This window comes from Panthera onca, chromosome B1, assembly GCF_046562875.1.
Source record: "Panthera onca isolate mPanOnc1 chromosome B1, mPanOnc1 haplotype 2, whole genome shotgun sequence".
NCBI lineage: Eukaryota > Metazoa > Chordata > Mammalia > Carnivora > Felidae > Panthera > Panthera onca.
Genome location: NC_138342.1, coordinates 184,271,802 through 184,298,978, shown reverse-complemented (window position 1 = coordinate 184,298,978; position 27,177 = coordinate 184,271,802). Strand labels below are relative to the sequence as shown.

Sequence of the window (27,177 nt, the reverse complement as noted above, 5' to 3'; positions counted from 1 at the left end):
TAAGTTATAGTTTAAAAAAACAAAAATCACTAATATTTCTTTAAAATTTTTATATGATATCCAAAATTTAACAAAGAAACTAAGTGTTGGCATAAAACTATATACTTAAAATTGTGATATAACTAAAGTTATTAAAGGTTGAACACAGAGAACATTAAAATATTAAGTAACGTTGCAGAACATATGTCCTTGAGTAGATAAAAATTCACAGAGCCAGCTACTAATTTTAACTTGGAAAATTTAAACACTTCAAATGATTTCTACACCCTCAGGGAAATTCTCCCATCTCTAAACCCTAACAATACCTAGGACTTTACTATATATGGTTTTACCAGAAGAAAAACATGACAGCATCATTCACTTTAAACGCACTTTATTGAAATATAATTTACATACAACAATGTACTCGTTAAGTGTACAGTTGGATGAGTTCTAAAAATAACCTTATGTAACCACTTTCCCTAAAGATAAAGATCATTTCCACCAGCTCAAAAAGTTCCTTTGTCCCCTCTGCAATCAGTCTCCACTACACTCCACTGGTATGATTTCTATCACCAAATTAGTTTTGCTTGTTCTAGAACTTGACATATAAATGGAACCATTCAATATACACTCTACAGTGTCTGGCTTTTCTTTTGCTCCATATGTTTCTGAAATTAATCCATGATGTCATATGTTTCAGAAGTTCATTATTTCTTAATGGCTGAACAGTATTCCAGCATAAGGATATACCATATTTTGTATATCCATTTATCTGTTGATGTTCATTTGAGGCTATCGTGACTAACGATGCTATCACCCTAAGAATACAAGTATTTTTGTGGACATACGTTTTCATTTCTCTTGGATGAATACCTAAGAAGAAAAACTGGTTGCATGCCATGTTTGTGTTTAGGTTTATGAGAAACCGCCAAACTGCTTTCCAAGTGTTTGCACAATTTTACAATCCCATAAGCAGTGTGAAAGTTCCAACTGCTCTATATTCACACCAACACTTCTCATTGTCAACCTTTTTAATTTCAGCCTTTCTAGTGCATGTGAGGTAACACCTCATGTGGTTTTAACGTGGACACTGGCCATTTATAGATCCTCCTTCACGCAGTGCCTGTTCAAATCTTGCCCATATTTTACCGAGCTATTGGTTTTACAAGGGAATTGTAAAAGTTCTTTATCGAGTCCGGATTTATTATTTATATAGTCATTGTCAGATATATGTACTTAAATTATTTTCTCCTGTATATATGGTGTCTTTTGAAAAGCAGAATGATTTTATTTTTATGATGTTTATCAAATTTTTCCTTTACAGTTAATGCTTTGTGCACCCTAAGAAATCTTTGCTTATGTTCAATCATGAAGATTTTCTTTTAGAAGTCTTATAGTTTTGGCCTTCTCAGGATTTAATTTCAAAATAATTTTTGTGTATAGTGTGATTAAGGAGAGTCCCACATTCTAAAACCCACTTCACAATTGTGTTCTCTCTCCTATTAATCTTTAAAATTTTTCTCTTAAGTTATGAAATGAAACCTCTGTCTCTGATTATAGGAAATTCAGGCATTACAGAATATGATTCAGGAAATGGAGTCATTTTGTTGCTCCTTCAATTAAGATTGGAAGGTAGAAGTGCTTTTGCCATTTTATGGCACCTGGAATAGAAGATACAAAGTGTTTCTTCCTCTTCCTAAACTTCAATTCTTCAACTCTCTTTTGACTTATAATTCCCAGATGCCTACTTTTACTTCTCTCTTTCCTGGGCATGAGAACTCTTACATACTCTGAAATATGTCTATACAAGCTCCATAAATGAAGCTCAAAAGACCTTGGCTTAGAAACTTGGAGAATGAGAGTCTGTATCTGTCCAATATGGAAACCACTAGCCATGTGGCTATTTATATTAAAATTTAGTTCCTCGGTCCTGTTACCCACATTTCAAGTGCTCGATAGCCCCATGTGGCTAATAGCTACCATATTAAACAATGCACATATAAAACATTTCCATCATTGTACCAAGTTCCACTGGACAGCACTGCTCTAGATCTGTGGGCTGGAACACTGGATGTTGTGCTGCTACTGACTAAATAGCATTAACAAAGTGTGGATGTTAATAACATTAATGATGAAATGAAGTTTTGAATGAAAAATTAAAGAACAATTTAGTTATTTAAAAGTAATACTAAGTACAGTTCTTTGTGCCAAATCAATATGGTTATGGGTTGAATCTCTGCGTCGACCCCCCAAATCCATATGTGGAGGCCTTAACTCTCAATGTATTAGGAGGTGGACCTTTGGGAGGTAATCAAGGCTCAGATGAAGCAATGAGGGCGAAGCCCCCATGGTGGCATCAGTGCCCGTACAAGAGCCACTGGAGCCACATGTGGACACGTGGAAAAGGTGGTCATCTGCAAGCCAGGAAGAGGGCCCTCACTGAGTACCAAATTTGCTGGCGCCATGATCTTGGAATTCCCAGGCTACAGAATTTATTTTTATAAATAAATTTTATGTGAGAAATAAATGTCTATTGTTTAAGCCACCCAGTCTACAGTACTTTGTTGTACCAGCCTGAACTAAGACACTTAGGAAGCAGGTATCTTTAAATTTTATTTAACTTTAAAATCTTGTCAGGTTAAATTAACTTTATCATAAATTGTAGCTCAGTTTTCAACTTGCTACTGACAGTAAAGACCAATGTGCTCAAACATTTTAAAATAACGAAGTAATACCATGTATAAGAAATCTGGATAAAAAGGGAGGCAATGGGAGGTACAGGAGACAGAGACATCATTCATGCTCTCAGCAAGTTATTTCAGTAGCTAATAAACTTTAATGTAACTGCATATCTCCTACTTTTGTATACAGCTGGACCACTCTTCATTTTCCACAAAAAAAGAGTACATGATTTCCAAGTAGTTATAACAGCAATCCCAAGTAACAATTACTTACATTATGTATTTGACATTGTTAAGTGAATTAAAACCATGTACAAGTTTGTGTTCAGAGAGGTATAGGAGTTGGAGCCTAAGGTTTTAAGCAGAAAAGATGACTTGGGAAAGTACTGTTTCAAACATGAATGTAAATTAAAGAGCAAAAATTCAGAAAATGTCCTCAAAAGTTATAAGGAAATTAGTACATGTGAAGAAAAAACAAGAAATCTTTTGAGAAAATACTATCTTTTCAAAAGAACTTACAATGTTAAAATATCAACAATGGGCAGAAACACAGCAATACTGCTTCTGACTCTCTTTAGCAGATACTTGCTGTTCAGTTATGGCACTCTTATCCGTGAATTTCCAAATACTAGAACTGGCAGAAAAAAGAAATGTATTTGCTATCCCAGGACCACATATTACCTTTTATAACAGCATCAGGGTCCAAACCTTTTAGATGATTTCCAAACCCCTAACACATCATCTCCTCACTATCCTAGTGATTTGCCATTCACTCATTCAATCACTTCTATGCTAGGTAGGGCCTACTTAAAGAACACCATTTACTGAAAATACACCATTTTCCTCACCACTCTTTTCCTTTTCCCAGTTGCTTTTACTTTATTCAAAATTTTCTTCAATAACTTGAGTACATTAGCTTTTTTCCCTGGATAACTTTTTTTTGTCCAGGCTTCTCTCTTCTGACCCAAAGACCTGATTTATCTTGTATTTATGTATTTAAGGGCTCTGTGATCTGACTGCAGTCTGGTTTACTGAATGTCTTGAATAAACACAAGACACTTTACTAAATATCTGTTATCAATCAATTCCTATGTTGGGCACCAGAGATATAAACACAGCTATTTTAAACCTTATAACGTATCATTTATAGATAATTTTGGGGATTTAACTGCTGACATATTTTAATTGAGTTGTATACCTCACCTCAAAATGATGTGTTTTACTCAGCTTTTTAAGAAAGCTAAAGACACAATTATCAGGTATCTGCACAATTTATAACAACTTATTTAACTTTTGTTTACTGCATACTGAAATTATGTCTACATTAATCATGATCAGCTTACATCATCAGTGGTAGCAAGGCTTTCACTGGGGGTAAGTTCTGAGTTTGAGGCTATCCAAGTACCAGAATTCACTGACTTTACATTTTCCCCTTCTTTTTCATGGTTCTCAGAAATATGTCTGGATACTATGTCCTAAATAAGGAAATAAAATAGTTACTTACGTAAAACATTTAATTTTTTTTCACAAATTTAAAAGCAGAAGCAGATAGAATAACAAATGCAATTCTCCTCACCTGTTAATTATGAGGAAGAAATAACATTAAAGACAAAACACTAAAAAATTGCTCAGAAAACGACTTTTAGAAAAGCTATTTAAGCTATGCAAGAAGCTTTAAATAAAATGGTAAGACAACACATGAAAAATGGATCATTATACATATGGAAGAAGATGTACTTCAGTCTAAGAAAGCAACCAGATATAATCATGAAGAGCAGTACCAGACAGGATAGGAAAAAGAATGTTAGGTACCACATACCTGCAATGCATATAAAGCCCTCTGTCTCAAATAGTCTGTATTAAGTAGCTGAAGCTCATGGAAGAGTTCAATAAGAAAATGTGGACGAGATTCATTTTGAGAAATTAATGTAGCTACTTCAGAATAAATGGTATCCCGCAAAGCTTCAAACATGGAAAAATCACTCCCAGTTTCTGGAAGATATAAAAGATCAGGAAGTTAATAGTGATGAAATACATTCCTGACCATTTCTACTGGGTTGTATCAGTACTCTCAGGTTTAAATTACTTAAAAATCAGAACATATTCAATTCTATTTCAGGGCTTTTAAAGTAGAAAAAGAATCTTAAAAACTACCAAGATAAAGATAATCTCAAAAATATCAAGATATATATTAGAAAAATACTTAAATGTATGGATAGTATTACCTAGCATTATTCAGACTGTACTTATTTCTCAAAAAAATGATCTGGATAATTTTACACATTTCATAGGAATAATCAATGGAAATCTTTCAGCACTCGAATGAAATAAACAGATTAATTTTTTTTTTTTTTTTTTTGCTAATATGAACTTCGTTACAGAAAAGGAAATTTATTTAGTTATGGTTTAGAATAAACTAAATGCTGCCAATAAAAACTACTATTTTAAGGTCTATCTAGTTAGGTCTATCAGTTCTCAAATCTCACCTACCATTCTATACTGATGGAAAATTGAATTTGTAACTGCAACACAATATAGGTCAATTTTGCTAATGTCTTACTGACACACTCAGCCTAAGCTGGACCAGGTATGACCCATTTCAAGTTTTCAGTTACACAGAATCTAGGCATCACTCTATTATTTAGCAACAATTCTGCTATATGTATTTGTTGGTAACACAGAATCATTGCCCTTAAAGGAATATAGTCATACTTTTATTTTTAAGAGTGCAAATTAACAACTGTTCCTCTGGTGCCTGGATGGCTCAAGCTAGTTAAGCTTTTGGTTTCTGCTCAGGTCATGATCTCACAGTTCAGGAGTTTGAGCCCCATGTCAGGCTCCACACTGTCGGCATGGATTCACCTCTCCCTCTCTCACTGTCCCTCCCCTGCCCACTTTCTCTCTCAAAATAAATAAACTCAAAAAAAAATTTTTTTTAAACTGTTCCCATTTTCAGTTCTCTATTAAAAAAAAGCCTCAGGGCGCCTTGGTGGCTCAGTGGGTTGAGTGTCCGACTTTGGCTCAGGTCATGATCTCACAGCTCATGGGTTTGAGCCCCGCGTCAGGCTCTGTGTTGACAGCTCAGAGCCTGGAGCCTGCTTTGGATTCTGTGTCTCCCTCACTCTCTGCCCCAACCCACTTGCATTCTGTCTCTGTCTCTCTCAAAAAATAAATAAACATTAAAAAAAAAAATTTTTTTTTTAAAAGTCTCTAGCTCTTCTAGCTATCAAACTCAGTACCCTTTCTAGAGCAATAGTAGAAACATGGGTAAATAGTCAAGTTCCACAAATATCAGTGACAAGATTCTAAAACAGAGAATTTAAAATGTTGAGTGTTTTGATATACTGTGGTTTTAAATAAATACACAAAGATCATAAAGATTTAATTCACTTTTTGCAAGAGAAGATAAGAATATGCAAAGCAAATGAGGCCTAATGAGAAAACCTCCTACTAACTTATGTCTTAAACCTTAACATCTTCAGGTCTCAATTTCTACAAGTATAAAATAATAATAACGAATACACAACTTCCCTATCCCTCAGACATTTTTAAGTATAAAATTAAATAAAATAAAATAAAATAAAATAAAATAAAATAAAATAAAATAATAAAATACCAATGTTCTTTTACTAGTTTTAAAATGTCCACATGTGGGGCGCCTGGGTGGCGCAGTCGGTTAAGCGTCCGACTTCAGCCAGGTCACGATCTCGCGGTCCGTGAGTTCGAGCCCCACGTCAGGCTCTGGGCTGATGGCTCGGAGCCTGGAGCCTGTTTCCGATTCTGTGTCTCCCTCTCTCTCTGCCCCTCCCCCGTTCATGCTCTGTCTCTCTCTGTCCCAAAAATAAATTAAAAACGTTGAAAAAAAAAAAATTTAAAAAAAATAAAATGTCCACATGTGATATTTATTTTAAGTCTCTGTAAGAAATATCTAAAGGAAAAATCCAGATAAGAAAATAGATTTTAATACACAAACTTCCAATTTATGTACTACAGTTGGCCAGTTAAGTCAGAAAATGTTTATTATTTCAAGATATAAAAACAAAGCATATTCAATGACATCTGTCATACCTCTGTAGGTGATAAAATTTTCATTCTAAATTATATATCACTAAAGATTAAATTATTCACAAATAATGAATTATGCTGAACACATGCTCCACCCCCCTCTCCCGACTCTGGCCCTGCAACAGAGGTAGAAAGTTTTTGCCAGTTTCTCCTCCTGAACTAAAATGCATTTGTTTAAGCTAGAAAATCCTTGATCTCAATCAAGTTTCTCTGATTCCATCTTATTCTCATAGTTCTTTAGGAAGTATCACAGATATAAGTCAAGCTTAGTCTGTGCTAGATCCTTGTTTTTTCTTTAGATTCTCCTACAACAGACTTTTATTCACAACAGACTTTTATTTTTCACTTATGTATAGTGTAGGGAACCATTAAAGAATATTTATAATTCTAAATCACACAGAACCATATTTAAAGAAAATATATAGGATAAAGATCAAAACAGCACTTTGGAATGTCTGTAATTTTCCATGCCTTTTTATTTATCAAGGTCTTTGCATGTCATTGTTTTTGTTTAATGGTGTATTGGCTCATTTTTTAAATACAGATGTTGACTAGTGACGAAAAATAAGCAGGTACAGCAGAAGTCACACCTAATACTTAAACACTGTAAATCAAAGCTAGGAAAAAATAACGGTATTCTTGTTTCAAAAAATATTAATGCTTTTAAGCACTTAAGAAATACAAAATAAATAACTTCAAATAAAACACTAAATTATAAAAAGATTTTCTATTACCCTTATGAATGTGTTGGCTATGTTCTATACAGTAAATGAAAATGAAAACCAGAAAGGCAGCTAATTTTATCACCCAAGTAAAGAATTATAAATGAAAGCCTTCAGAATTTTATGAAGTCTCTTTCACTTTTACAAGGCAAATGACATACATACACTAAGCTAAATCTAAAAATAATCAGAGCAATAAAACTAAGGATATTTAGGACTAATGGAAAAAAATTAACACAAACTGGACACCAAAACTAAGCAGATTGTTACCTGGCGCTTCATTGCATGCATTTCTGTTAGACTGCTGTAGCACTCTCCTAGCATGTGCTGTAGGAAAGGGCAGACATAAGGATGAACATAAAATGTGTATGAATAGTAAAGACAGGGTCTATAATATGAGTAAGTGAATAAAAAAAAAAAAAAGCAAATTTCTTTAAAATTGTTTGCCTGAACTGAAATGTTATCACAAGATAAGGTTTTTACTTTGTTTTAAAATAATCTTATTAGGGAAAATACAAGAAGATTTGCTATAAACTTACATATAAACAATGTGACTGATGACGACTATCATAATACACTTCTGCCATTCACTCTCAGAAGCATACACATCAAGATCAAACTCCCCCAACTCCTTAGGGAGAGGACGGGACAATTAAATACTAGCAGTCCTATGTGCTACACTCTAGTAATCATGTATCAAAAAGCACTAGCACATGCTATAAAGAATTTCAGGGTAGTGACTAAAACAAAGTGTTTTCAGAGCATGAATATGCAAATACACACAGTGTATATTTACACAATTCAAGCATTTTTTAGTGCACCAAAATTCAATCCTTATATTTTTCTAACAGTAATGTCTGAAGAACTATGGCCAAATATCCATTATTTAGGTAACTTAATAATCCAATTAAGTCTTTCAATTTAATGCCGTTCCCCAACCTCCACTCATTTACTCTTTGAAGATACCACTATTTGATAAAGACAGTGAAAGGGGATAAAAGTTACAAAATTTTGGTAAAATGCTGGGGTCGTGTCAGTAGAATTGATAGTTTTGCCAAAAGGATCCTAGACTTAGCAGAAGACCAGGACTGAAATTTCCACTATGCAATCTCCTAGCAACAGGACCTTGAGGAAGTCAGTCAGTTCAAAACACAAACAAATGTGGTGTTTCTTTTCTGATTACAAAAGCAATAAATACTCATTATGAAAAGTTTAGAAAATACAGAAAAGTTTCAAAATGATAAAATCTCTATTAACATTTTGATGGATTTTCTTCCAGTCTTTTTTCATTGATATTTTTGTTAACAAACATAGTTGGAATCATACTGTTCAGACAACACTAACTACCAGTATTGTTTTCACTTTTTTTTTTTTCCCCTTAGCATAGATAAGTACAATTATGGAGTTAAGGGCATGACTTTTGAAGCTTTCCAGAAAAACCGTACCAGTTTATGTTACCAGCTCTTTATGACACTGGGAAAAAGACAGGTCTCTCTGACCATGTTTCCTCAACTGCAAATGGAAATAAAACCAATTCACAGCATTATGAGGCTCAAATGAGATGAGTAATTTAATTTGTTAATAGTAGAGCATAATACAAATGGTAGCTGCTACTCCAGTTTTTCACCAAGGGTCCTACTGACACCTGAGAAGAGTCTATATTTACTGCCTCCCTCTTCATTTTTCTTTGAGATGTACTTGTTCTTTATAAATTGGGAAAGTACCAGTACTTAATGTAAAACAGTGACAAACACATACAACTCCATTCATTCATTCATTCATTCCTCCCTTCACTCAATCAACACTAAGCGCCTACCATGTGTCCAGTATCATGGAAACGTTGAAGGTACAAATATGAAAGGTATTACCTGCTGCCAAGGGACTCAAAAAGGTGACAGACACTTAAACAGGTAATTACTATCAAATGTGATATAGGCAACAGAAGAGATTTACACAGGCTACAACAGAAACGAAAAAGGAGAAAGGGAAACATATCTGAGCTTAGATCTGGATACAATTTCAGGGAAATTATGCAGAATTAACGTTTTATTTAAGACTCCAGTAAAGAAAAAGGCTTACAAAGAGCAAAAAGGACTCAGGCAGAAAAGACACTTCCTGAGGTGAGAAATGGCATGATAACTATGGGCAAACTTCAGGTCAGTGCCTTGGAAAGAAGAGACAAGTTCAAGGCAGAGGGTGGGCAGAGAAGAGTCTAGAGATGCAAGAAAGAGCCAAATCTCCGCTGGACAGATGTTACATTAAAGCATTTGGACTTTCCCATTAAGTATGGTAAAGCCAAAGATTTTAAGCAAGGAATGATATGATTTTATATCGAATTATTATTCAGAGAAGATTTTCAGAATTTCAAATCGGTTCCAAATTAATGTCAACTATACTTTTAGTTTAGAATTTTATCAAAATGTCGAAAGCTAGTATCGCAATAAAAATATTTCCAGTTTACATCTCTTGATATCAAAAATATATCTACTCTACTTATACAAAACCTTCCACATGATAGAAAATTCCAACAGACCACTTTTCAACTCTAAGATGAAGAAGTCCTAGATTAAAGCAAACCAAAAAAGAACATACCTGAAGATATTTCTGTAGACCTACTATATTTTATTATTTTTTCCAGTTGCTCATGATTCTTTCTGCTGAATACTTTTGCTTGAACAGGCTCTTCAGTCTGGGCTGAATGTCTGTTCCTACTTTTGCAAGGTTCACATGTGCTAGACATACTGGCACTTTCATACCCTTGAGTAAAAAAAGTGACAACTGTTATCAGTTGCAACTAACTCAAACTGAAAGGGAAATTGATTTCCACAGTGAAATAGTACACGTAACCCAATTTAGAATATATGAAGGCCTGGTATAAATAGACATACAAAATAGTAAAACAATGTCTTGCAATAACCTTTGGAAGCATGGGTAACAATAATATATTCTAAAACTTCATTGTCCTTTGATATTTAATGAGTACATCCCAACTCAAACTATATGGCAGGCCTTGTATGACCCAAATTCCCTACTAGACTCCAAGTTAACAATTTTCCAGTGTTAGGAAATACAGGAAAGAATCCTATCTAGTCCACATAAAATGTCCGTAGTAACAGAGAGAAGAATAATGGGCACTTGTCAAATATGTGTGCCTTCTTATTATAACTTGTGTGTAACAGGACTTGATTTAAAAGGTCTTACCCACCATAGGTTATCTATATACCCTACTAAATTTTCCTTGCTATATGGCACAAGATAGGACTTCAACTTTATTTTGTTCCACATGGATACTTGGCTATATCTACCCTCTTCCCAATGAAGTAAAACGCAAGCTTGGTCAATATATTAAATGTCCCTATTTATTAAGTTTTACTTCTGAGCATTATTTAAATGGCATACGTATTCCAATGCCATTTTCATTCTTTTAGCCACCGAAGTTTTACAGAATGCTTAAATATCTGGTAAGGCAAGTCCTACCTAGCTTCTCTTCTTTTCTTGGCTATTGTTAGACATTTGTCCTTCCATACAAGTGCTGACATTTTTTTTTCTAATTTCAAAAACAGTCCACGAGGATTCAAAATGGAATCACATTAAAAGCATTTCTTAACTTGAGAACTGATATTTAATAATTTTACACATTCTCTTCTTAAAAGTTATGTTTGTTCCATCTTATTTCATGTTCTTCAAAAATATTTACATTTTTATAGATGTAGTACTTTCCTTGTTAAACTTATCCCTAAGGATTTACCCCCCTATCAATTTGGATACTACCACGGGAAAAGTATTTCCCCCCAACTTCCATTCTTCTGTTACTACAACAGCTAAAAATAGTTGCACACTTATTTTGTAACCAGCAACTCTACTAATTTATGTTGTTAACTTTAGTAGCTATTTTCCAGTGTCTCTTGGGCTCTCTCAGAAAAATATAAAATGTTTCCATTTATTTATTTAATTATTTAATTTTTTTGTGATAATGCTTTCCAAACAATGCTAGACAATTATGATGGTGGAGAGGGAACCCCTGTTTAATTTCTAATTTTGATACAGATTATCTTTGGAGTATTTTCATTTACAATGGTGTGATTGGCATTAGCTAACAGCCTTCATTATATCAAATATTAAATATCTGTCTTCTTAGGTGCATTTTACTTAAAAAATTTTACTAGGAATGACTTTGAAGTTCATCTAATCTACCACTATGATTATATGACTTCTGTCCTTCAATTTGTTGATATCAAAATTATGTTGACAGATTTCCTGATAATGAATCATGATTACATTTCTGTAATAAACCCTACTGACAACAGTCTAATATTTGTCTTGATTCATGGCAGATTAAATTTGCTAATATTTCACTTTTCAATTTACATTAGTAACTGAGATTGATCTGTTGTTTACTGAACTGTTACCTCTCCTTTTCACCTTTCCCTATATTAAAGGTGTCTAATCTGATTCATATGTTGTTCCTGTTGTTTTCGGCAGATAGGACACACCAATATCTTCTTTGCATCGTGACCAGTTTGAATACAGGACTCCCGAGCTGCAGTACTCTTCTGTCTGTGTATGGGCATTATTTCACTTTCTTCTACTTCTTGTGTTGTCTGATGTCAGTTTGGTTCTTTTTTATCGTACAGAACTTGTTCTTCCAGTCTGGAAGCTTAGAAGATGTTTACTTTTTCCTTGGGATTAAGGAATTTTATCAGAATATACATAGGGGTATGTGGATACCGTCCCCCTTGCCTCCCAGCTGGACAACAGTTAGCTGCATTTCTACTAAATTCAAGAGTAGAATTCAGTGATGCATCACTTACATATTAACACCCAATGCTCATCCCAACAAGTGCAGTCCTTAATGACCCTTGCCCATTTAGCCCATCCCCCCCACCCAACACCCCTCCAGCAACCCAGAGTTTGTTCTATTTAAGAGTCTTTTATGGTTTGTCCCCTCAATTTTCTAGGCCAATAATTTGGGACTTAATAGCAGTTACCCTCTTTTTTGAATAATCTAAACATTATATGTGAAAACCATTTTTTCTAGTTCTATAGAATTTGTTATTAGTTTAATACACTTAAGTGTTTTTAGGATTTTGTTCAAGTGTGTATTTCCTTCAATAACTGTTTTTACTGGATTTTACCTGTTCTATCTAGTGTTCAGCTTCTGTGGCTTCTCTCTAGCTGCTGGTCCCTTTTGCATGCACTGTTACGTTCACTGGATGTCAGGACTCCTATCTACCCTGAAGGCTGGACCCAACTGTGGGTAGCTTCACTGGCATGCAGACAGCAGTTGGAAGCCTCACTCCTACAGTGAGTGAAGCAACATTCTCACCAGCAAGTTGTCAGTCTCCCACCAAGACAGTAAGAGGAAGCTTTTCTACTCAGTCTCCACAGCTGCAAAGGCAATGCTCTCCCACAGGCAAGGTAGGGACAATGGCACCTACTTGTTCAGGGACACTCTTTCCCATTAGTACCTTGAAGTGGCAAAAGACTGCTATTCTTCGAAGGAAGGAGGGTGTAAGAATAGTAGGAGGTGCACAGATGGCCATCCTCCAACCAAGTCTTCCCCGGGACTACAGAGCTCTGATCTTTGCCCCCAGCATTCTCAGAATGAGACAAGAGAGCCGAAAGCCTTGCTACTTACATGCTCCAGATCACAGTAGCTGCCCTGCTAATAACAAGTTAAGTCCCCCAAATACTGTCGATCTATTCTCTGTAACATCCATTCTGGAATTAACCTTCCCTTTTTATTTTTAAGGCCATCATTCAAATTAGGACTTTATCATTTCATATTTGGGTTCCTAGTTTCTTCGTTGGTCTCTCAGACTAAAGTCTAGCCACTCTCATTCATTCTGCATGAAACTTACTGGAAAAAGAACCCTCTTGGTTATTTTTGACCTTCACATAAACAGGTCCAGCAATAAGGGTATACGACTGACAAAAGGAAAAGGTAAAATGGAGAATTAAGGAAGACTACTGAGACTCCAGAGTTCCACTGGCTAGACCAACTAGTAGAACACCACCACCACCACATGTTCATTAGCATAAGGGATCTCCCAACCCACCTCATCACTCCTTCCCTTGCCCACAATCTGTGTTACTCAGAATGAGTGGCGACACAGCTAGAAAAAACCCGTACTTTTAGCTGTGTCTCCACTTTAGCGACACAGCTCAGCCATGGCACCCTGGAGACCTTGCACATATCCACAAAGGCGACACAGGTAAGGACTGAACTGCAGCTGAGTCTAAGTCTTGACAGAAGGCCTTATGATCCTCCTGGAGCACAGAATATGAGAACATGGGAGGCTTGTGAGGAACTACTATGTGGCCATTTTTTATTTGCCTCCCCCCACCCCCTCGTAAAGCTGTCGTGAAAGTATTTTTTATCTCCTCCTGGGTTCTGATGAAATAGGAGACCTTTCTTTCTCAGGCTCTGGGGACACACCGCCAGACTATAAAGTGGAGTGTAGCTGCAGCACGGCACTGGCTCCTCAGTAACGGGTCCTACCACTCGTGTTGCAACTGTCATCTGGCTTCTTCTGTTTCAGTGTCCCCTTGTGGCATGTAGAACAAAGAACACAGGGAGCTAGGACTCCCAGATGCTCTCCTTTCTATGCCTATGTAAGTAATGAACTCTGTGACTCTAAAAAGGGTTGTTTCTTTGCTGGCCACATCTGTCAGGCCTTGCCCTTCCCAATGCTTGACATGCATTTCAACTCAGTCTTCATCAGTAAACAACAGGAGAGGGAAGAGAAGAAAAATGAAAAGACTCAGGGACAGTTATAGTACATTAACAGTTCAATCTGATTTTCCAAGAACGGGGAAGACCTAGACTATAGGATCCCACTGCTTTCTAACAATATCAAAAGAGGGAATGGACCTGCTAGAGAGTAGCCAAATTACAGGTCTGATGCATCCGGCCAGGCAAGAAACATCCGGCACAGCAAGAAATGATGCTCAACTCAAAGTCTGAATTAGAATGGAAGTGTAAAGAAGATTGTCACTGTCACTCAATTTGTACCACCTTACTTCACATGCAGTAATATGTACCTTTACATATAAAGACCTGCTAAAGATGAAAATACATCGCCATCATTGCAAACAAAGCTAACTGAAGATTTAGCATGCTACTGCTGAAAACTGTCCACAAGTGCAAAACACACGAGCAGTTCAGTCTAGTAAATCAGGGACAGTATAACCAGCTGTGCTCTCTCTCAAGACAGCAGCTTAAGTCCCACCACGCTGATTTATTTGTCATACCCTATTTCCTTCCCCAGTTCCTCTCATCTTTGCCTGCCTCATCCTGACTCTAAACTTTTTTTTTTTTCATTGTTACTAGTTGGGAATGCCTTCCAATATTTCTCTTCATCTACCTACATTTAAGACAAGTAAATATTCTTTTTTCTAAGAAATCATGGCCATTCCTATCCCATAAAAGAGCACTGGTCTAGCTCAGTGCTTCTCAGACTTTAATGGACATATATTCACATTAAAACATCTGGAATCTTGGGGTGCCTTAATCAGTCGGTTAAGCATCCGACTTCGGCTCAGGTCATGATCTCATGGTTCATGGGTTCAGGCCCCACACTGGGCTCTGTGATGACAGCTCAGAGCCTGGAGTCTGCTTTGGATTCTGTGTCTCCCTCTCTCCATACCCCTCCCTGTTCACTCGCTCTCTCTCTCTCTCTCAAAAATAAATAAACATTAAAAAAATTAGAAAAACAAAATAAAACATCTGGAATCTTGCTAACATGCACACTGAAAAACAATGTATACTCATTCGGGTGGTACAAGGTTGGACCCAAGAGCGCATTTTTATAAGCTCCAAGATGATGTTGATGCTGCCTGTCCCTGGTTCACACTTTGAATAGCAAGGGTTTAGCTGACTAATTTGATTTTGCTCCCTATTAGTTTGACTCTACATGTATTAGATTCTGCTATCAAGTCTTTTATTTTTGTGTGTGTGCCTTAAAGTAGGGCTCTCACTGACAGATGGTTTTGAATGCTTGTCAAACAAACGTGTATGTTTCTGGCAAGTATTTTTATACTTAGAAGAGACCACATAGATCAGAATGTCAATCTTTGTCTTGAAGCAAAAAAGCTGAATTGCATATACAAAACCATCATTCCTTAGAATAAAGGGGTTTCAAAAATAGAAATATACCAGCTATTTCTAGGCTTAGGTAGACATGGCCATTAGTTGGCTGAAGAGTCTCCTAAGAACCTGCTACTCAAAGTGAAGTCCACAAACCAAGATCGACAACAAATGGGAACTTGTTAGAAATACAGATCTTTGGGTCCCCACCCAGACAGAATCTATCTGCCTTTAAACAAGATTCCCAAGGGAGAAACAGTAAAGTTTAAGAAGCACTGCCCTAGCACACTCATATTAACGGCTGAATGAGAAAACGCTAGAAAAATAAATGTTCATGTTTCTTCATTTGTTTGCATGACAAAAAGCATTTTTGTGGGAGCAAGGTGACGTTCACTGGGTCACCCAAGGGACCACTCCCTAAAAACGGCCACAGTTCATTATCTATCTACTTAAACACCCTCCAGTGGCACCAAGAGTCATCTTGGAGAAAGCAGAGTAGTTGGATTTCATTCATTTGAATCAGTGATTAATTTGCTACATAAAATCAGCTCCGCCCAAACCTATATAACTTTTCAAGGATGGTAACGTGTGTGCTGAGAAAAACATCATCCCTGTTCAAATTTGCTTGCTTCGCCATCAAATCAGACTCTTCAGATGGGAGCAGCGGTAGGAGGCAAGGACATGAGGGACAGATGATGAACTGAAATGAAATAAAGGAGCACCTATTCTTTCTTACATACATAGTTTTCATCAGAGTTCTCAAGTGTTTCATTAACCATAAGAGGCTAAGAAGAATGCTGTGAATATCTACAAGTGGATTTTTACTACAGGGTTTCCTAGGACCTCCATATCTTTGCATGTATTGTGAGTTTCCAAGAGTTAGCTGTGCACAGTGATTTTTCAAACTTTTCTGATTATATGCCTTCAATACATTGTTCTTAAGCACCAAATACTATCTCCCGAACCCAGAAGAACATCTCAGAGCCACAGCCAAAAAGCATCCCCTGAAAACTTGGAAGGAGCATCCTTTAATATTCCATATTCTAGAGCTAGACTTGAGTAAAATTCTTAAAAAATCATAGAATATCTATTTTTTTAAAGAGGCACACAGTTAACACTATAAAAAGAACTTTAATTAGATACTCAATGGCCAAGATTCAATAAACCTAGGTAAATGTTTTACCTTATTAACTAAGGGTAATTTCCTAAAGGACTAACAGCAAACTTGTTTTAAAAGTGGTTTCATCTATGATATTCAAAGACTGCAATGTAGTTACAGGCCCAAAGTTCTTTAAATGAATCAATCAAGGATGTAACCAAAAAGTGCTGGATGTAGGATAAGATGTATTATTAAAAAAGAGAAACATTAAAACTTGGGCATTTCGGCAACTTTTAGTAGGGCACGTCAGCAATTTTAATAACCTTCAAGATACGGACAATATCTTCAAAGCTCATAGTAACCATATACACAGGAAATATAAGAAGCTTTAGGAAGCACAAAAAAAGAATACCATGTCTTAAAATAGCTACAACATTCAACACTATTTGATAAATTTTATTTAAAAAATTTGTAAAAGTGACTAAAAATTACTTTACTCAAGTAGGTCTAGAATAGTTTATCCATTTAGCTCTAATGAAATTAAGTATGTCAACATGCCAGAATAAAGTTATCAACATTTACACGGATCGATATTCAACAAATTTTAATACTTACCAATATTTTTAACTCTGCTTTTCAGCTGGGTAGAATGCCTTTTCTTATTCTTTGACTTGGGAGTTTTATCTTTAGACGCCAGGCTGGCCTGTGCAGATGCTTTTCTTGCCTTGAATGTTTTAGTTACTGTTGTTGGATCTACTGGATCAGGCATACTGCTAAAGCTTTCTAAAGACTCTTCATCAAACTGGCGTCTTCTCCGGCTGGTATCTAACTGATTTTTGCGATTACTATTTGTAGTTTTCTCTACAGGCACTGGAAATCCAGTCTTGATAAATGGTTTTTCTACTTCACCTTCCTGGTCATATAACCATGGTGTCCTACTGTTTTCCACCTCCTCTTCGGGCTGTTTTTGATTCCTTATCAATGAAAATAAGTTTTTATAGGTACAAAAGACTCCTATGTTTACTGGAAAACTGTGATATAGTTTACTAGATTTAGGTAGATAAAAACATCAACAGGCTATAAAAACATTTTTACAGAAATAAACTAAATACGCAAGTATTATGAATGCTAATGTGCTAAATTACTTTGAACTTTAATATTACATCCTTCTCATTAAACCATTTTCATTGGCAAAAGTTTCAAACAAAAGATCTAGCATTCATGAAGCAAAAGAGTGGGAAAGAAAAATAAAAAGGGCACCTGGGTGGCTGAATTGGTTAAGCATCTGACTTCAGCTGAGATCATGATCTCAAGGTTTGTGATTCAAGTCCCACATCAGATGGACCGTCCCGCTTTGGGTGAGCACAAGTCCCGGAGGTCCCTTCAAGTGAGCCCCACCCCTTTATTTCTCTCTCTCTCCCCTCCTCCCACCTCGCCCCTCATGGGATTCTCTCTTTCTCTCTCTCTCTCTCCCCACCCCTCATGGGATTCTCTTTTCTCTCTCTGCCCCTCGCTCACTTGTACCCTCTCTCTCAAAATCAGTAAATTAAAAATAAAAATAAAAATAAAAATAAAAATAAAAATAAAAATAAAAATAAAAAAAGGATGGGACATACAAGGAAAAACCAAAACACATGCAGGAACAGCTGAGAAAGAGCTGTGTGTAACAGAGGGTTTGGGAACACACAGATCTGTTGTCACCTAAAGCAGTTTAAAAAGAACTGGAATTCGGTGAAAACAATTGTCCATGCAACTGGTAATTTACTCCTCCACACATATAGTTTAGTTCTAACGGTGTGCTAAACACTGACATCCTTTAATATATTAATAGGTATTCACTGATCATCTAAGTTTAAAAAAAATATGTATGTCTACAGGATTTCTCAGAAATTTTAACATGCCAATGTGCTTGATATTATAAATGTCTTAGAGGAAAACATAGTCAGCAAGATGTCCAAAACTTTTTATCATAGAACCTGACGCAAACAGTGTTCCGAAGAATGTGATTTGGGAGACTGAACTATAGGATTCAACTCAAGACAAAAGTTAGCAAACCTATATTCTACAGGCCAAATTCAGCCTGCTGCCTGTTTTTGTATGGCCTGGGAGCTAAACTGATTCTTATATTCTTACATGGTTGAAAAAATATCAAGAGAAACAGTTTGTGACACAGATTGTATGAAATTCATATTTCAGCACCCACAAAGTGTTATTGGAGCAAGGTCACTTGTTCATATTGTTTTTGGCTGCTTTTGTGCAAAAATGGAAGAAATAAATGGTTATGACAGGCACTATATGGTCTGCAGTATTTATTATCAAGCCCTTTACTGTAGGAAAAGTTTTCTGACCCCAGCTCAGGACTACAATGTTTCATGTGACCTCTTGTTATCTCCAGCCATTTAATTCAGGGAACCTACCTAATAATAGTTGAGATTTTGGGGAGGTCTAATCTGAAGTAGGTCAAATATCTCAAGTAATACTAGATATCCAGATCCATCCTTTTTTTACTATCAATTATGTACAAAATATGGATAGTAATGAAGTAAAGACCTTCCAATAGTAAAGCTATTCACTAAAGCTTTGAATAAGTGTTTATTGCTTATGATGGAAATTCATTCAACCATCATTTCTGAATGGCAACTATGCCCTAAACACTGTTAGGCTCTGACGAGGGAGTATTTTAAAGAGCAATAAGGCGTTTAATGGGAAAAATGGTTAGCAAAGCTAAGAAAAAGTCAGGAAGGTCAACCATAGGATTCCCAGAGTCTAATAAACAGTTGAATTCTAAGAGTTTTTGTTTCATCACGTAAGAAAATCTATGATTTAATAATTAAAGTGTCAAAATGTTTATTTAAGAGCCCAAGACATGCCCAATCCATAACTAAAAAGTAATGTGAATTCTGTATTTGTAAAGGGCTAGGAAAAACAAAATCAAAGAGATACTTCTTACAGAAGAAATACTACAATGAACTGACCTCTAAGTTTTCATCCTTCTAAAAAGTTTTTTCTGAAATAAATAAGAGTAACAATAAAAAGGCTATTTTTACCAGCTGGCTATCAAAACTGTTTTCCAGATTAACACACACATGAAAAAAAGCTATAAAAATATTAAATGATTAACCGGACTCAAACCAAGTAGTCTTTTATACTATTTGAGTCAAAAGTTTTATTTGGGAAGACTATTCTATTAAAAAATATTAACAGTGAGAAAAAAATATATGTATAACACTGAGAAACACAAAAAGATATCCTGACTCTGACTGATACCATATTTCACTGATCTAATAGTACACTCCACATCACATTTAGATAGGCCTTAAGAATTTATTTTAATCAGGAGCTATGAATCAAGGAGCCATCGCTTTACAACTATCGTCTAGAAGTTAATATTAGTTTCTAGCCCTAAAGTGAACTTAAAGACAGATAGCAAACCTGGGCAAAAGACACTGTATGGGTCACATCTTCTCCTTCCAAAATGAATTTCACGAGATACTCTGATCAAAACTGTGATACCAGGGTTAGCAGTAGGTGTATGCCCGAGAGGTACCTGATCAGATTATCAGTTTCACATTCCCAACGCTATCAAGCCGAACAACAGAAGCAGCCTGCCTAATTATGTTTTCAAATTATATATAATTAGATGTAATCACAAAAGTGACATTTAAGAATATAATGGATTATGTTCACAATTAAGTACCTTTGTTTTTCTGCTCCAATAGAAGAATTGCTTTCAAAAGGTTTTGGAAAAGCCATATATTCTGTTTTCCCTGAAGAATTCTGGGCTAATGGTTGCTGTTGTTCAGTGGGTGTCGAAATATTCTGAGAAAAGTCTCCAAAATTAGAAGGAAATAAAGGGCTGAAATTCATACCTAATAAATAAAAGCAATGGATAAGACAACAACAAAGTGCCTGAAGACCTAAATATAAAATTAAAAGACAGTTTTAATTAAATGTGCCACTCAAATCCACCAAAACAAAAAACTATTAAATACATTAACATTCACTTGTTCAATCACTGTTTACATAGCTCAGTCCACTAGGTTTTCCACATTGGTGATACAAAAATGGATAATGATCCTCACCCTTCAGAGTTAAAAGTTAGATGTAACAGTACCTGACCTTTATCAAATGACCAGATACTGGACTCTACTGTAGGCATTTACCCGTCACTTTGTTTAATGCTCAAAACAACGCCATGACACGGGTATCGTATTAATTTTACCAGGGAGAAAATCGGCTCAGAGATTAAACAGCTAGTAAATGCAAGAGCAGTTCAGATCTCAGGTCTGCACAACTCCAAAGCTTTTATTCTTTCCACTCTAATTTAACTCGGAAAACAGACCAAAACTAACCCTTTACCATACAGTGCCATATCAGATGTATTTGAGGGGGCTACTAACAACTCGGGGAGAGAAAGGGGTGAGAAAAGTCTTCACAAAATTACTTTGTGAAGAATGAATGGTCTTCGCCCAGAGTTGACACTGGTATGAAGTATATTTCTGCAAAGGAATTACATGTGCAATTATTTATATTATGTTACTTAAAAATCCACTCAAAAACACGTTTGTTGCCAATATTTATACCCAAGAACTAAAGTGCTTGTTAGATTTGTTAATGCCACTGCTTTTATAATCTTGCTAAGAAAATGCACTGTTCTTTTTATTTATTTATATTCACAGAGCCGTCCAGCTCTCCAAACCCTTTTCTCCTCCTATATTCCCTGGCAAACACCTTCAACTCCATTTCCTTCATGACACACTACATCTAACTGATCACCTAATGTATTCTACCTCTAAAATTCTTCTGAATTGCTCCTAGTCCTGTACCCCTCCTGCCAATGCCTTGGACCAAGCCATCATTCCTTCTCTAATATTACTGCAGCAGCATTCAATTTTCTATTCACCAGCAATATTCTTAGCTCCTCTCTCAAAACTCTGCAACACTATCACTAGTATAATATTCCTAAAATAGAAATCTCATGCTAACCCCCTGCTCAAAATCCTTCAATGGCCCTTCGGGTTGGCCATGGAAAGTCTAAGCTTCTTTCCACAGTACAGAAGGCCTTTGCTGCTCTCCAGCCACATCAATTACTCTTCCCCCGTGATGGCCCTAAACACTAGCCAAACTTAATCACTTCTAAATTCCCCACATGATCTACTGTTTCATTGCTTCGTAACTCTTAAGTGTCACACTGATTAGAAAGCCCTTTCCTCTCTCATCTCCCTGGAAATAAATTGTGTTCATTCTTTAAATAACATGCTTTCTGGAAGAAAAAAAAAAAAAAGAAACCTGCTGACAATTTTTTGCCCCAACAAAAAGCAGACCCCTCACCTCACTTGCATCACTGCTACAGCACCCACGGCATTGTGCTGAGCACCTGACACCCTGAGAGCTTCCTCACTAGACTCTAAATTTCTTTAAACATTAGTTCTACCCTTCTGCATCCCAGTCACTTATTTGGCATCTGAAACGTAACGGGTGAAGAAAAAAGGCCTGAATAAAAGCCTAAACTAAATAAATTAAATCTAAGCCTAAGCTAAGCGTCTGTCTAGGAGTGAATCTCCCTACCAAGACATGCAGCTCCTCTAGAAGAACGCTGCTTTAGTCATCTTTACTCCCCTCATGCTCTACGCGGTGCCTGGTGTGTTGCAGTCATGGGAGAGGATCATTCCCTTTCTCCTTGATAAATGGTTGCTGAATAATTCAAAGGTGTAAGACTAAGCAATCTTCATATGCAGTTTACTTAATTTCATTAGCAACCATTTTAAGTTTTTCACCATAAAGAATCAACACAGACGAGTCTGTAACTTTCTTTGCAACATCAGAAGGAACAGATAAAAATCCATGCAAGAGACAAACAGTATTCCCAAGCACTTTGCATTTATTTTCAAGTTTTCAGTCACTTACCCGGTGCAAACGATGAAAAATTAGTAAACCCAGGTAGGTTAAACAGATTTACAGGCTGTGAGGGAAAGCTGAAAGGACAAAATAAACTGGGAGAAGAGGTGTGAGATGCACCACTGCTTCTTTCCTGGCTTCCGGGTTTTTCTGGGTGCTGAGTTTGTTGGCGCATAAGTTCATTTAGCATTTGTTTCAACCTGTAAATATTTAAGAAGCCAGTTAACTTCTAAGTCAGTTATATTATCTTCTGTTTAAAGTAGGTTTAAAGAAAATACATGTATAAAGTGATTCAAAACATGCAGCAGAAATGGCCTGTTTTGAGAGTGACAGCAAACATCTGCTTGTCCTGCAGGCTTACTTCAGTAACTTGGCCTTTGGAACAAGAAGTGCACTTGTCACTTCGATCAGACAGTAAGCAGAACTCTAAGAAATTGACAGATTTTTGATGCTGGAAGCTTCACAGATGTATAATTTACATAGCATATAACTCACCTAATAGAAGCATAAAGTTGAATCCTACAAATTTTTAAAACCAAAAGTCTATGGTATTAAAAGGGAACATTGGGCAAGTCACTGTTTATAAAATCCTCAGGAACTGAAAATGTATGAGTATCCAGTTTTGCTCCTGCCCTTTTCTCCCAGAAGATAACTAGAAAACCCCTGCTCAGTTTTAGCATTTTCCATACAGATCTACTGCTTCTAATCACAGATTACCTTTGCACGTTATTCTGTTGCCACGTCAGCTGAGTATAGCACTGGTTCAACTGGTGCATTATAAGATGTACTTGAGGAGACGCAACATTGCTGGGCATGACACTGTAGGGACCCGTGAGAAGAGTTTGTAGCAGACAAGATAACGTCTGTGGAAAGAAAAAATGTCCTAACAGTTACTGATGACTTGAGAAAAAATGGGCAACGGTTTAGAAGCAAGGTATAAAAAATTTACTTTCGTAGTAAAACTTTACCTGCTGGTCTTGCATCAAAGTCTGACAAATACTGACACTGAAATCCAGTTGTTTCTTTAGCTGATTGATTTGTTCTTGCCATTGTTCTTTCTCCTCCACATAAGAGAGTTCCGACACCCAACGAAGGTTTTCTTGGCGCTGCATGCTGATATTCTGCTGTCTTGTCTTGGCTAAAGGACGATAATTTCCATCTGCTGAAAAAGGGCGACTGTTCTTCCACCTAACACAGATTTAAAGCATTAGGTCATCGTATGTAATTACTTGGTTTTTAAAATCTGGCAAAAAACTCCTGATACTGTGGTTCACAGAGCAGTATTTTCTTAAGATCCAAGTTTAAGTTCAAAGGACTCAAAAAGTATAGAAAATGAGGGGGAGGTTGAGGGAGGGAGAAAGGGAATGCCAGATTTCTAGCCTTGTGCAATTATCATTTGTAAGTTTTTTCCACTCTTTTTTTACTTAGGTTTTACACAGAAGTGTCCACAGAATCCTGTACTCTGCAAAATGAACATTTTATTACAAGCATGTTTCCACTCTTCATGCTTTAAACTTAGCCACATGACATTCCATCAAGTGGAACTACTTAACCATCTTTTATTCACGAAACATATTTTACTGTTAGAAATAACAATGTAATGGATATTTTGTTGACAGGACTTTGTCACCATCGATGATTTTTAGTTTTGCTTAATTCCCCCAAACAGGAGCAAAGATCAAAGCTTATGAATCTTGATCCAGTCTAGTTGGGATCTACCTTGGCAAAACTCTCACGGTACAATAAAAAATGTATTTGGTCTTTATCCCAGGTGCCCGGCATAGAGCTCCCAAACCCTAGGCATCTCCTGAGAGGTAGAAGGTCTTTGCTACTCATTCAACCATAGCTAATGACTCTTGGCAGGCACTAGATAGTTTCATGATAAGGGCAAGTCACTAAAAAATCAACTAGGTGTTTACAGGGTTGGAACTTTCAGCCCCATCTTCAACTTCGAGAGACAGGAGGGGCTAAAGATTGAGTTTAATCAGCAATGGCCAATGAGTTAATCGATTGTGCCTATGTGACGAAACTGCCACAAAAAACCCTTAACAGCTGCTTAGAAGAGCTTCTGGGCTGGTGAACATATTGAAGTGCTGGGAAGGTGGCGCACCCAGAGGACATGGAAGCTCTGACCCCCTGCCCCACCCATTCCTTGCCCTCTTTCATTTGGCTTTTCCTGACTTGCACCGTTTATAACAGGCAAGTAAACGTGCTTTTCTGAGTTCATGAGTTGTTCCAGCAAATTATGAAACCTAAATAGGGCTTGTGGGAACCCCCAGATTTTTAGCAAAGTCAGACAGAAGTGTGAGCACGTGGAGACTTGGGATTACAACTGGCATCTGAAATGAGGGCAATCTTGTGGGACTGAGCCCTTGACTTGTGGCATCTGCCCTAATTCTAAGTAGTTAGTGTCAGAAATGAAATGAATTGTAAGAACACCACGCTGGTTCAGAGAATCATAGAAGCACTTAGTGTCACAAAGATGTGAAACATCAGGAATTAAGCCAAAAGTTAAAACGGTGAAACTAACCTATTCTTAGTTTCTTTTACATTATAAGAGTTTTGATTCACACTGTTAGGAGGATACATTGAAAAGTTATCATTGGAACTGGCATCTTGCTCTTCTTCTTCCTCCTCTTCATCTGTCCGAACAATTCCTTCAGAAAGGTAACCATCTTCATCTCCTTCTTCATCTAGTGCACACTGAGTAGAACCTCCCCAAGTTGCCATTGTTCTAGAGATTAAGAGACAAAAAGAGATCATTCTAGAGATTAGCTAAATACGTTACCATCTACTATGTGCCACACATTGTACCATGTGTGTACATATACATATGTATACTTATATATAAGCATAGATGTACTGATCTATACAATTTCACTTAATCATAGTAATAAAATGGATGGTACTCTTTCCACTGCTGTTATACAGAATATGTTTACTCTGCCTTCCACAACACAATCCTTCAAATAAATTAAAATAGTAATCATAACCCTCTGAACATTCTTCCTAAACGCCCTTCAATTTTTCACTTGTCCTTGAGTGACAGTTTTCTAGATCAGAGCTGTCTAAAAGAACTTTCGGCAATAGTAGTAATGATCTATGTACATGGATCCAATACAGTAAACACTAGGTACACATGGCTAATGAGCATTTAAAATGTGGCTGGTGTGACTGAGAAAATGAGCTATTTTTTTTTTTAATTAAAAAAAATTTTTTTTAGGGGCGCCTGGGTGGCTCAGTCGGTTAAGCGTCCGACTTCAGCTCAGGTCACGATCTCGCGGTCCGTGAGTTCGAGCCCCGTGTCGGGCTCTGGGCTGATGGAGCTCTGGAGCCTGGACTCTGGAGCCTGGGCTCTGGAGCCTGCTTCCGATTCTGTGTCTCCCTCTCTCTCTGCCCCTCCCCTGTTCATGCTCTGTCTCTCTCTGTCTCAAAAATAAATAAAAACGTTAAAAAAAAAATTTTTTTTTAAACATTTATTCATTTTTGAAAGACAGAGACAGCACAAACAGGGGAGGGCTAGAGAGAGAGGGAGACAGAGAATCCGAAGCAGCTCCAGGCTCCAAGCTGTCAGCACAGAGCCTAACGCAGGGCTCGAACTCACAGACCGCGAGATCGTGACCTGAGCCGAAGTTGGTCACTTAACCGACTAAGCCACCCAGGCGCCCCTAATTTTTTTTTAATTTTAATAGGTATAGGCAATGCAGCAGCTGCCATACTGGAAAGCACAACTCTATATGTACTTTTTAATTTAAGTTTACTTATTTAGTTAGAGACAGAGAGAGAGAGAGAGAGAGAGGGAAACGCACACAGGGGAGGGTCAGAGAGAGAGGGTGAGACAGAATTCCAAGCAGGCTCTGCACTGTCAGCACAGAGCCCCACACGGAGCTCGAACTCATGAATCATGAGATTATGACCTGAGTGGAGATCAAGAATCAGATGCTTAACCAACTGAGCCACTCAAGCGCCCTGGAAAGCACAATTCTAGAGCCGTGGTTCCCAAACCTAGATGCTGATCAAAACTATCTAACTTTTCTGAAGTTTAGATGTGTGTTACTCACTCAGAACAGAAAAAAAACACTGTAGGTATAATTTGATAAATAAAGTACAGTTTGGGACTTCAAAATAGGAAAAGTTCTTCTAAGAGGAAGAGAATAAGGTTTGATGCAATGTTCCAGAAATGCCATCTGAGGATATCAAAAGGTTAGGTCCCAACAAACTTGAATTTCAAAATGCTAGCTCTGAGGGGCACCTGGGTGGCTCAGTTGGTTAAGCATCTGACTCTTGGTTTCCGCTCCAGTCGTGATCTCATGGTTCCTGAGCTTGAGCTCCGTGTGGGGCTCCACTCTGTGCAGAGCCTTCTTGGAATTCTCTCTCTCCCTCTCTCTCTACCCAGCCCCTGCTCACTCTCAAAAAATATATATATATGTATAATAATAAAATAAATTTAAAAATAAATAAATTTAAAAATAAATAAATAGAAAATGTTGACTCTGAATACTCCTATATAGATAACTAACCAATCTTACAGATGGCCAATTTTTAAGAAATATTCTAAATATGGAGATTTCAAATGTAAACCCTAAAATCTAAATGTTTCATGTAATAAAACCTTTCCTAACTAATCATTAGGAAATTTAC

At 36.7% G+C, this 27,177-nt stretch overlaps 1 protein-coding gene across 24 annotated transcripts in view; it reads right to left on the bottom strand.

The window, feature by feature from the left end:
* The window catches only part of PCM1 (pericentriolar material 1), an 83,891-nt gene that overhangs the window by 20,259 nt on the left and 36,455 nt on the right, over nucleotides 1-27,177 (bottom strand). For 16 of the 24 annotated variants that reach the window (XM_078445356.2, XM_078445357.2, XM_078445358.2 and 13 more), the window contains 10 exons: nucleotides 25,067-25,270; nucleotides 23,505-23,724; nucleotides 23,254-23,399; nucleotides 22,546-22,736; nucleotides 20,336-20,507; nucleotides 17,254-17,612; nucleotides 10,043-10,207; nucleotides 7,721-7,777; nucleotides 4,483-4,655; nucleotides 4,007-4,138 (listed from right to left, as the gene is read on the bottom strand). In XM_078445356.2, coding sequence (XP_078301482.2) covers nucleotides 4,007-4,138; nucleotides 4,483-4,655; nucleotides 7,721-7,777; nucleotides 10,043-10,207; nucleotides 17,254-17,612; nucleotides 20,336-20,507; nucleotides 22,546-22,736; nucleotides 23,254-23,399; nucleotides 23,505-23,724; nucleotides 25,067-25,270 — 1,819 coding nt within the window. The remainder of the gene's footprint in view (nucleotides 1-4,006; nucleotides 4,139-4,482; nucleotides 4,656-7,720; nucleotides 7,778-10,042; nucleotides 10,208-17,253; nucleotides 17,613-20,335; nucleotides 20,508-22,545; nucleotides 22,737-23,253; nucleotides 23,400-23,504; nucleotides 23,725-25,066; nucleotides 25,271-27,177) is intronic. The other 8 variants (XM_078445362.2, XM_078445373.2, XM_078445374.2 and 5 more) reach the window with 3 other exon arrangements.